Source organism: Eschscholzia californica, unplaced genomic scaffold (assembly GCF_041429995.1).
Source record: "Eschscholzia californica isolate CP2 unplaced genomic scaffold, dmEscCali1.0.p SCAF_1, whole genome shotgun sequence".
Classification (NCBI taxonomy): Eukaryota; Viridiplantae; Streptophyta; class Magnoliopsida; order Ranunculales; family Papaveraceae; genus Eschscholzia; species Eschscholzia californica.
Window position 1 is genome coordinate 20,413,078 of NW_028238198.1, and position 11,990 is coordinate 20,425,067.

The window sequence follows — 11,990 nt, forward strand, 5'->3', positions numbered from 1 at the left end:
ACTAGATGATCTTCTAGATAAGGTCATCGTTATCCTATTCGCCAAATTGTACGCATTACCATCTTGGTCGAAGGACACTCCTTTAGAAGGACATTCCTTCAGACCGAAAGGACATATCTTTAACAAAAAACCCTAGCCTCCACCTTTTTCTTCTATTACTCTTTCTACCATAATTTCTTTCTAATTTCTTCCTTTCTAGTCTACCATTCTTTCTAATTCTTTTTTTTTTCTTCTCACAATTTCTTCCTTCCTTCATTTTCTTTTCTAAATTCATTTTCTCATATATCAATTACAAGGATATAACACTTGGAGTTTGGAGCATAATTTGGAGGTTGTTTGGAGCTTATTTGGGACAAAGATTAGATTCATTTGGTGACTTCTCTTTCTTTGTCTCATTGATTTCCATGTATGTTGTTTCATTAGTCAATATGTCTTTAAATTCACTGAGTAGTTAATTTCATATCTAGGATTGTAGCGGAAACCATATTTGATCTTTTTTTAGATGTGTTATTGATTGAATCCTTTAATTGAGCTTTAATGTCTATTAATTGTCTTTCCATTTTGATTTTATCTTCTTTTCATTGTTCATGCTTCATAATTAGATATCGCATACTTTCGTTAAGTTGTTAGATGGAATATGCTTATTAGATCATGGATAATAGTTAAAGAGAATAGTCTTTATATGATAATCAATTAGAAATATATGATTATGAAATTGAGCTTATCAATAATATCTTCCGAAATTTAAATAGTCTATTATATTAGATTTCGAGTTATAATGAAAAATAGGGTTTAGTTAATTAATTGCATGCTTCAGGAAGTGTGAATTTATGTGGTGGAATCGAAAATCCTAGATCCTTTCTCATATTATTTTAATTCTTATTTACTCTATTATTGTTTTCTTATTAAAATCATTTTCAAAACAAAATCAATTTTATGAATGGCGGTGTTGATTTAAGATTTAAAGCAAAATTGCTTATCTTTGATGATCGATTCCGGACTCCCAGATTTATTATTACTTTGCCCCGTGTATTTTCGGGTATAACCATTTTGGGCTTATCAATATTATAACAAAACAGTTACAGATGACAAAATGGACCCCTCCTAAATATCCACATCTCAAAATTAATATAGATGCATCATTTACTGATACTAAAAGTTGTATTAGTATTATCCTTATCATCCATAATCATCATGATCAATTCGTAGAAGCCAAAGTAACAACACTCAGAGCTCGAACCAGTTAAGAAGGTGAAGCAAAAGCTATTTTGTTCGGTGTCCGGTGGGCGGCGGCAAATGGCTACAAGCATATTATTATAGAAAGTGATATTTAAAGTTTGATCCAACACTTGCACAATCCGAACAAAAAAAATGATATAATGGAAATCGAAAAATCATATTCAACAAGTCAAGAATCTCATTCCCCAGTTCAGCATCATCAGGTTCTCTTACATCTATAGATCACGTAATAACCCAGTAGTCAGACTAGCAAAATAGGCCAGGAAGAAACAGGGCATTAGATTTTGGAAATACATTCTTAATTTCATTTCAAAGTTATATTTACTCTTCGCTATTAAATGATATTTTTGTTCAATAAAAAAAACTCCTTATTTGAAAGCTTTTAACTAATATTTAACAACAAAAGGAGTTTTCAAAAGTTTGGTTAATTGATTGTTTTCAAAATCAATAATTCTTCTGTCCACGTCTCAATTCAAGTCTCTTAAGTGTCGTTTCAAATGAAAATGGTCGACGGTGTTAATGGTCGCCGAAATTGATGCTAGTGAGAATGAAGATGGAGGAAGAAAACAAAAATAGGAAAAGTGGGTAGTGTGTTGGAAACAAAAAGATTTTGCTTCCACCCAAAACTCTCTCTTAGGAACATATTCTCATTTCCCCAAAACATCGACCAAATATTTCTGCTAACTTTTTCTTCACTGCGAGTATATATGTACTAACCTAAATTTCAATGACAGAAATGCCTGACCAAATTTTGTGGACTAACTTGACTTTAAATTTTTTCAAATCCTTCACTTTATTATTATTATTATTATTATTATTATTATTATTATTTCCTTGTTGCTTTGGTTTTAATTTAGAAAGAGGTAATCAATCCCGACATTAATAAGCATTTCAAGTAACATATCTCATCGAAAAAAAAGTAACATAATAGTAAGGCCGCGGCTTTGGGGAATAAAGAAAATTCTCCGGGGAATAAATTCTCGAGGGAATCCGGATTTTTTTTTAAATTCTCCGGGGAATAAATTTTTATGGGGAATACAAAATACATTTTTTTGAAGATCTCCTCTATCTCATCACCTCTCTCTGCCACCTAACCTTCTCGCCACCTCATCATCATCTTCTCCGGGAAGGTCGCCGGCCGGCCAATTTTCCGGCCGGCGACCTTCAAACATAAAAAAAAAAAAAAAAAAAAATTTATCTTTTTCCTCTCTCCTCTTTCTCTCTCTAAATTTTTTTTTTTTATCACTCTTCTCTCTCTCTCTAGATCTGGTGAACCAGATCTGGTATTCCTTTATAATCACCTTGAATATCAACTCTTAAAACAATCATAACCATTAGACATAAAATCCCTAATTTGTTGTTTAGGTATTCCTTTATAATCACCATAAACAAGAGCATATTCTAAAAGTTCATCTCTTTGAATCATTGAAAGAAATTGTTCTTTATTAACAAAGTAATAATCTTTTCCTTCAATTTCACCTGGTCTTTTCTCTCTACTTGTTGCTGTAACAACAAAATGAATACCTTCACGAACTTCTATTAATCTCTTAATTACTGCATCTTTACCAACTCCACTAGGTCCACTAATCACAATTATAAGAGGATTAGGTTTAGGTGATAATGGATCTGAACTAAATGGTGAACCTAGGGCTGATTCAAGTCCTCTTAATAATTCAACTTTTTCACCTGTTATAGGTGGTAATGGAACTACAGGAGGTCTTCTTGCTTCTGCTTCATTCATTCTACTACTATCAGATGATGATGATGAAATTAGGTTTTGACAAGTAAATTTTACCTCTTTTTGAGATTTGAATCGAAACTGAGTTTGATCGTATTGTGATGAAACGGCGAAACTTCCGGAGATTATGTGTTTTGGAATAAGTGAAAGTTGAAGATTCCATTGTAAAACTCAGACCTTAATGGCCTGTGAACAGACCTTCAACAAGGTCTGTTCACAGACCAACTAGATCTGGTTCACCAGATCTAGAGAGAGAGAGAAGAGTGATAAAAAAAAAAAAATTTAGAGAGAGAAAGAGGAGAGAGGAAAAAGATAAATTTTTTTTTTTTTTTTTTTATGTTTGAAGGTCGCCGGCCGGAAAATTGGCCGGCCGGCGACCTTCCCGGAGAAGATGATGTGATGAGGTGGCGAGAAGGTTGGGTGGCAGAGAGAGGTGATGAGATGGAGGAGCCTTTTTATAGCATCTTCTAAAATTAGAAGCCCCTTAGCAATAAAAAGAAACATAAAAAGTCAATCTTATTTGACTAGTTTTAAGAAAAATCTTTATTCCCCGGAGAATTTTCTTTATTCCCCAAAGCCGCGGCCAATAGTAAAAGGTATTAGAATATGTGAACGAATTTTTTATTGAAAAACCCAAAAAATTGGTTCAAATACAAAATAAGGCCCCTGTATTAATATTTTATAAAAAACCCATTTTAAAAAAATAAATGATCATCAAGCCCAATTTCGGATCCCAATGTGCTTTTTCCCATCTCTAGGAAGCCATATATTTAGATAATTTCTCTTTTACCCTTATATATATATATATAACCTCTTTCCCTCTCTTTCTATTATTCAACCAAAATTACATTTTCTCCTTTCTCTCTCTACACTAAACAGTGTAATCTCTCTCTCTCTCTACAACTTGCATTTTAATCTCTATTTTTCGTCTTCAAGGTACAATTATCTTCATATATCTTCATCTTTCATCTCTATTTTCGTCATTTTGCATTCTTCAACCTTTTTTGAAAATTTCCAAAACTATTTCTTCATCTTCATCATCTTTTTGTTAATGTCATTTAGCTTCATGTTTATGTTCATTCATTACTCTGTTTTTATTTTCACGATTATTTCTTCATGATTTTTTTTTTCTTTTAGCTTCATCATGAACACCAACATAATCTCTCTTTGTTCATAAAATTTCTTCATCAAGCAACATAATTTCAAAGTTCTAAGAAACCAAAAAGTACAAACTTAGATCACTCTTGGTTCATAAAATTTATTCATCAAGCAACATAATTTCAAAATTCTAAGCAACATAATCTTTTAGCTTTAACAAGGTGAAAACCCATTACACAGTTTATTGTTCTAATAAACCAAAAAGTACAAACTTAGATCTACTTTTCGGTTTCTCTCTTTAGAAATTACGTTTTAGCATATGTTGATGTTTAACAGACAAATTGTCAGGTGTTTTAAGCATTTTAGAATATGTTGTTTGTTAAGAAGGTTTGTTTCAAACATTTAGGGGTTTGTTGATGATTTTTGGGTGTTTTACTTGGTAAAAAAGGTATTGTTATTCGTTAAGTATTTTGGTGGATTTTGGAGACATTTACAGTTATGTTGAAGACATTTAGGATTCTGTTTCAAACATTTTGGGTATTGTTGGTAATTTTTGGGTGTTTTACTTGGTAAAAAATCGTTTGTTCTTCGTTAAGCATTTTGAGAGTTTTTGGAGACATTTACAGTTATGTTGATGACATATGGGGTTTTGTTTTAAACATTTTGGGTTCTGTTTCAAACATTTATGGTTTTATTGACAACATTTTGAGTTCTGTTTCAGACATTCAGGGAAATGTTGATGATTTTTAAGCGTAAACTTGGTAAAAAGCTTTTTTTCTTCGTTTAGCATTTCGGGTGGTTTTGAAAACATTTACAGTTATGTTAAAGACATTTTGGGTTCTGTTTCAAATATTTACGATTTTGTTGTAGTTATTTTGGGTTTTGTCCCAAACATTCATGGGCTTGTTGATGAATTTTGGTGTTTTACTGAGTAAATAAGTCTTTGTTCTTAGTTTAGCATTTTGGGGGGTTTTTGGAAACATTTTAAAATATGTTGAAGACATTTTGGGTTATGTTTCAGACATTCAGGGGAATGTTGACGATTGTTTAGGGTTTTACTTGGTAAAAAAAAACTTTTGTTATTCGTTTAACATTTTGGGGGTTTTTTGAAACATTTAAAGTTACTAGGGTATATCCCGTGCCCTAGGGCACGGACACTGGTATCAATCAAATGGTAAGAATTTTATTATTATATTTTATTGAGAGAGAGAGATTTTTATTAGTTATTATTTTTTTTGTATTATATCTTTGTTTCGTTTCTCTTAAATTAGTTATTATTTTATTAAAAGATAGAGATTTTAATTTCTTTTTTTAACCCATAAAATTTATTTTGTTTCTTTTTTTCTTAAATTTGTTATTTTATTTCTAAGAAGGAAACGATTATTATTGTTTAAATAGGTAACTTTATTTCTACAGAGGACTATATTTTAAATTTTGAGAAGGGTTTCTTGACAATATACATAAATAAATAAGGATGTTTGTCCCATTAACTTTATTTCTACGAAGGACTATATTTTAAATTTTGAGAAGGGCTTTTTGACAATATACATAATTAAATAAGGATGTTTGTCCCAGTCATCGTTTTCCCTTCTGTTTTATTATATAGATGTTGAAAACATGTTGGGTTCTGATTTAAACATTTGCGATTTTGTTCCGGACATTTTGAAGAATGTCAACTACAATGTTGGACATGCTCATAGCATTTTATGATTAAGATAACAAAAAATTTGTTCTTCAAAATATATGAGATGCAGAGACAATAAACAGTTTGTCTCAGGAATTAAACAAAATATGAAGAAACAATCAATAATGTTATGAACATTCTTCAGGTGCATTTTTACATTGTTTGACACTCTTTTGAATGAATAAGAAATTTATAAAATAAGAGTTAGCCAGGTAAGGATCCATTCACTAAACAACATGAGTTAGAATGTTTGGAACAATATATAAAATTCATAGACAAAAAGAAGAGAATCTAAGACAAATAAGCAACATATGCAAACATTCTAATTCATGTTGGAGACATACGGAAGAATTAAACAATGACCCAAAATGTCTTCAACATAACTTTAAATTTTTCCCAAAACCCCTAAAATGCTTAACGAAAAACAAAAGTTTTTTTTACCAAGTAAAACACCCAAAAATCAACAACAAAACCCTAAATGTTTGAAACAGAATCTCAAATGTCTTCAACATAATTGTAAATGTCTCCAAAAACTCCCAAAATTCTTAACGAAGAACAATAAATTTTTTACCAAGTAAAACCCCCAAAAATCATCAACAGACCCCTAAATGTTTGAAACAAAACCCAAAATGTCTTCAACATAACTTTAAATTTTTCTCAAAACCCCCAAAATGCTTAACGAAGAGCATAAGTTTATTTTTACCAAGTACAACACCCCAAAATCAACAGACAAAACCCTAAATGTTTGAAACAACATCCCAAATGTCTTCAACATAACTGTAAATGTCTCCAAAACTCCCAAAATGCTTAAAGGAGAACAATAGTTTTTACCAAGTAAAACACCCAATAATCATCAACAAACCCCTAAATGTTTGAAACAAAACCCAAAATGTTTTCAACATAAGTTTAAATTTTTTCCAAAACCCCCAAAATGCTTAACGGAGAACAAAAGTTTTTTTTACCAAGTACAACACCCCAAAATCACCAACAAAATCCTAAATATTTCAAACATAATCCGAAATGTCTTCAACATAATTGTAAATGGCTCCAAAAACCCATAAAAAATGTTTAACAAAGAACAATAACTTTTTTACCAAGTAAAATACCAAAAAATCATCAACAAACTCCTAAATGTTTGAAACATAACCCAAAATGTCTTCAACATAACTTTAATTTTTTTTAAAACTCCTAAAATGCTTAACGAAGAACAAAAGTTTTTTTACCAAGTAAACACCCAAAAATCAACAACAAAACCCTAAATGTTTGAAACAGAATCCCAAATGTCTTCAACATAGCTGTAAATGTGTCTCAAAAAACTCCCAAAATGCTTAACGAAGAACAATAGTTTTTTTTACCAAGCAAAACTCTCAAAAATCATCAACAAACCCCTAAATGTGTGAAACAGACCCCCTTAACGAAGAACATATTCTAAAATGCTTAAAACACCTGACAATTTGTCTGTTAAACATCAACATCTGCTAAAAGGTAATTTCTAGAGAGAGAAACCGAAAAATAGATCTAACTTTGTACTTTTTAGTTTCTTAGAACAAAAAACTGTATAATGGATTTTACCTTGTTAAAGAAATTAGTGAATGTAGAAGTAAAACTCAAAAATCTTATAAGAAGATTGAACATCATTAAATAAAGAAACATCAAGAAATACCTCATTAACGGAGATTAAAATCTCTAGATCTAAAATTTAATTTCTTTTTTCTAAAACACCATGAAAAAAACTTATGATTGTATGATGATGAAGATTAAAGAAGAAGATGAAACATTAAAGAAGATGCAGCATTAAAGAAGATGAAGATGAAATAATACCGGTAGTTCAACGGTCGGACTTCGTTTCCTAAGAAACTAATTTCATGTCCGATCACCCAATTCCGGTTAATGTAGAGAGAGAAAAAAGGAAAGAAATATTTGAGCTGGAAGAGAGAGAGGAGAATGAGAAGATGAGGTACTCAACCAAAACCCTAACTCTTTTGACTGGATAGGACTCTCTAGTCTTTTGTTTATATAAATGAGGGTAGTAAGGTACTTTCATCAAGTGGGTTTTTTTCTCATTATTATTTGAGACTGGGCCTGATTCTCTTTGAGTCTCATATTTTGGGCCTTATAATTACCGCCCCTATGTGAACTAGCATATTTTCTAGGATCAATTTAGCGTGATTTGGGAGTTAATATAAAAAACATATATATCACTTTCTCTTTTTACAATAGAATCCATAATGCCTAATGGAAGTTCAAATCCACCAAAGTCCATGGACTTGTGGTTATTTCTAGAAGTCGTGAACTTTGAAGTGTTTGTGAGTGAATGTGTCGGATATTCGCAAACTTTAAAACATCTGTGATTGCATGCCTTGAACTTTTAAAGACTTTAAAATACTTGATGGAATGTCTTGAACATTTGCGGACTTTGCAGTACCCGACGGAATACCCCTGACTTTAAAATGTATGTGATTGAATTCTCTTATAAACTTGTGAATGTTTTCTCAAAATGGTGGCCCTAAAAAAAGTAATCTAAGTAACGCCAACATTCCTCAACAAAAAAAAAAGTAACGCCAACATTCATCACGTGTAAACTTTTTCGCCTCTTTTTAAAAACAATAATAATAATAATAATAATAATAATAATAATAATAATAATAATAATAATAAATACCCTCTAAAAGACGTAGTCCATGAAGAGTTGAGGACATTGGTGACAAGAACGAAAAGACTTTATAAGCTTAACTGAAAACGAAAAAGAGGAAGAGAAAAGATTTTTGAAGTGACGAAGGAGAGGGAGAGAATTTTTTGAAGTGAGGGATAAAACATAAAAGTTAATCATCACTTAAAGTTGACTGACAAAAATATAAAATAGTGGGCCAAAATGGAAGCTGGTCATCATTATGGGGCCATTTTTTTTATTGGAGTTGATTAGGGTCCGAATTGGAATTAAAAAGAAACTTCTAAAAAGCGTAGTCTTCGAGGGTAATGGAGAAACGGACGAAAGGGCTTCAAAACTTACAGGGAGAGAGTTGTAGTATTCTCCATTGTGAAACAGAGGGAGAGAAGAAGGAATCTAAGCAGTGAAGGTAAGAATATCAAACAATTGTGGTAACTGTGCTTCTTGAATCCCACCAATCTGTGTGAAACATGGATTTAGGGTTTATTTAGGTTTTGATTTAGAATAAAAATTTGATCTTTTTTCTTTATAACATAGTGAGGAAGGGGTATAATTTTGTGAGGGATGGAATTCTTACCTCCTTCAGAATCAAGTTCATATTTTGAGAACTACCTTTTCAGAAAGAAGTACCATAAGCGAGCAGTTAGAGTCCTTAGAAATTTGACTTCCTCTATTTCATATCTCGCTAATGGTGTTGGTGATGATGATGATGATAATGGGTCTAGAGGAAACTATTTATTATCTAGTCTAAAGGATTATTTAAGAATGACACCTACAAATCCTAAGAAAACAGAGCATTTAGAAATATTTGAGTATTATGGAATACCTAATTTTCTAGTCTATTTATACAAATCTCCCTTCAGAAATAATAAAGAGATTGCCGACGAATCAATTCGTCTCTTTCTCTATCCTAACATTCAATCATTTCCCATATACATTCAACATCGGTTTTATTGTGTAGTTCTACTGTTTTGCAATCTTCTCCGTGATGATTTCAAAACAACAAGAACTTCAGAACATTTGTTGTACTACTCTTGTCGTCAAACTTATGAATCTTTAATGAAATCAATTGGTCTAGCAAACTTCCCGAAATACTTTTGTTTAACACCGGGGGCTTTAGTTCGTGACATTAACCCATTTGTAAGAGAGCTCACCAGACAGTTGCTTCGGAATATGAAGTTGATCAGGGACTCGTGCTTTTGTATGGTTCCGTCTTGGTTAAAATCACAATTTGAGAGTGATATTGGTGAGTTCTCTATATTGACGCTCCATACATGTACAAATATTGAGCAACATTTGAGATTAAATGATTTATCACTTGACTCTCTCTCTATGGTGGCCTTGGATGTGGACGAGTCATATCATGTGGAGGAAATTAAAGAAATTTATGATGATTTTAGTGACTTGTTGAACAGCATTGATCTTGGCCTGACTTATATGGATGATGGAGTTGAGTATGTAAGATGTACTGAGTGTGAATTTAATCATGGGTGGTCTTATTATCTCTCAATTCTCAAGGAATTAGACATGATCTCTAAGCTTTATTATCTTGCAGAAAAGAACCTCTCTTCTTGTTTGTTTGCTCACCGAGATTCAATAAATAAACTTATTATGAGATCAAAGAGAGGTGATGATCATCAATGGCTTCTTAGATATAAGAGTTTGATAAATAAAGAATCTCGAAGACATTTGATCACGATGATGTTCCCGAATCTGGTTGCGAATGGTTGTCCTGACCACCAAAAGAAGAAGATGGAGGTGCTCATTGACAGGTCAAAGTTATTTGTTGATTCTTTCCAGCATGTTGGGCTTGCTAACCCAATTTTGTTGCGGAATGGAATCACCCCTCAGTTCAAAAACGAGGTAGCTTTTGAAGCAGGTCCTGTTGTTCTCAGGGAGTGGTTCCTCTTGGTATGTCAACATCTATTCTGTCCACAAAATTCTTTGTTTGTATCATGCCCACATGACCCTCAGAGGTTCTATCCTAGTCGAGGTATTACGACGGTTTCAATGTTTATACAACCTTCTGAATTGCTTTTTATGAGGTATATTTTATAACTTTGGGACAGTTTTCTTAGTCAATCTCTCTAATCAAAATTGTTTCTTGTTTTGCAGCAAAAGCGGATTCTCAACAACTTGAATATTATAGGTTTTGTGGACGAGTGATCGCTTTAGCATTGATTCATCACGTGCAAATAGGTATTGGATTTGATCGCTTTTTTTTCTTGCAATTAGCAGGATCAGTAATAACTTTGGAAGATATACGCGATGCCGATCCATATATGTATAGAAGCTGCAAAGATATTCTTGGTATGGATACTAAGTTGATAGATTCAGATGGTTTGGGATTAACATTTGTGTGGGAAACTGAACAAGTAGATGAGTCTGGGTCCAGAAAAGTAGTGGAGTTGTGTCCCGAAGGCAGCACAATGGTTGTGTATAGTATGAATAGAGAAGAATATATAAAACTTGTTATTCAACATTGCTTTGTAGAATCGATAGCAGAGAAGGTAAAGCTATTTATTCGAGGTCTTGATGATGTTCTTACTCGAAGGCGCCGAAAGAAGTTATTCACGAGTATAGAGTTGGAAGATCTTGATCATATATTGCTGCAGAAAAGAACCATTTGTGAAAGTGGTGGGGACAGAAACTACGGTGAACTTGCTGGTGATAGTAGGACCAGTCCTTTTCGGAGAATAATTGAGACCACCTTACCAGTCTCTAGGTCAAGGATGTCTTCTTCTTTTCTGTCGTTAACATGTAGACAACAGGCTAGGCCAATTCGTTTTCTTTTCTGATATTTTTTCAACAATTTATTTGTTATATGCAGTGGTTTTGGTTTTATCAACTTATTTGTTATCGGAGAATTAATCTCCAAAAGTCTCTAAAATCTCATGCCTCTTGCAAACTGAAGATCATCCACAACTTTTTTCACCATTTATCGACAAGGTAAACCTCTTGTGTTATCTTGTTTAAGGTTTGAAAATTCCATATTTATCCATCTCCTTCCTTTCTGCATCTGAAATGGTTCATTCATTTAGGGAATGATCAAAGTCAAAATCACTTCAGATTTGAATAATCAAGTTGGTATTTGAAGGAACTTGATTTTAAGGCATCGAAACTAGATACAGCAACAAACCTCTATTGAGGGCGACATTCACTTGACCGATATAAGATCTTTCCGAAATCGAAAAACTCAATCCTTCAATTTCAAAAAATAAAACAAGAAATCATGAATTTGCATATCTGAAGTGAATTGATTTTTAGAATTGATGATTGAAAATGAAGAATTCCAATTGCTTTAAATCCAAAGTCCTGATTAATTATTAAACGAAAAACCAAAATTCCATCTAGAAAATAAATAAAAGCTATTTCTGTGAGCGGGAAACGAAGTGAGAGAATAAATAAGAGTCCCGGTCAAACCGGGATTCTTATTTATTTATAATATTTCTTTTAAGTAAGTTCTATTACAAATAGTTTTATATTTATAATATTTCTTTTTAATTTAATTTTAAGATTAGTTAAGTTTTAATTGAATTTCATATTAAAAAAAAAAAGGTTAG

The 11,990-nt window shown here is 32.1% G+C and overlaps 1 protein-coding gene and 1 pseudogene across 1 annotated transcript; one reads left to right on the forward strand and one right to left on the reverse strand.

Annotated features, from left to right (window-relative positions):
* Positions 1-2,548: 2,548 nt before the first annotated feature.
* On the reverse strand, positions 2,549-3,671 carry LOC147565010 (guanylate kinase 2, chloroplastic/mitochondrial pseudogene; annotated as a pseudogene).
* Positions 3,672-8,743: 5,072 nt separating this feature from the next.
* LOC147565011 (E3 ubiquitin-protein ligase UPL5-like) lies at positions 8,744-11,275 on the forward strand. The gene is made up of 3 exons (XM_086651428.1): positions 8,744-8,836; positions 9,506-10,420; positions 10,543-11,275. The coding sequence occupies exons 2-3, from the start codon at positions 9,601-9,603 to the stop codon at positions 11,223-11,225; spliced, it is 1,503 nt and encodes a 500-aa protein (XP_086507554.1). The 5' UTR covers positions 8,744-8,836; positions 9,506-9,600; the 3' UTR covers positions 11,226-11,275.
* Positions 11,276-11,990: the final 715 nt, after the last annotated feature.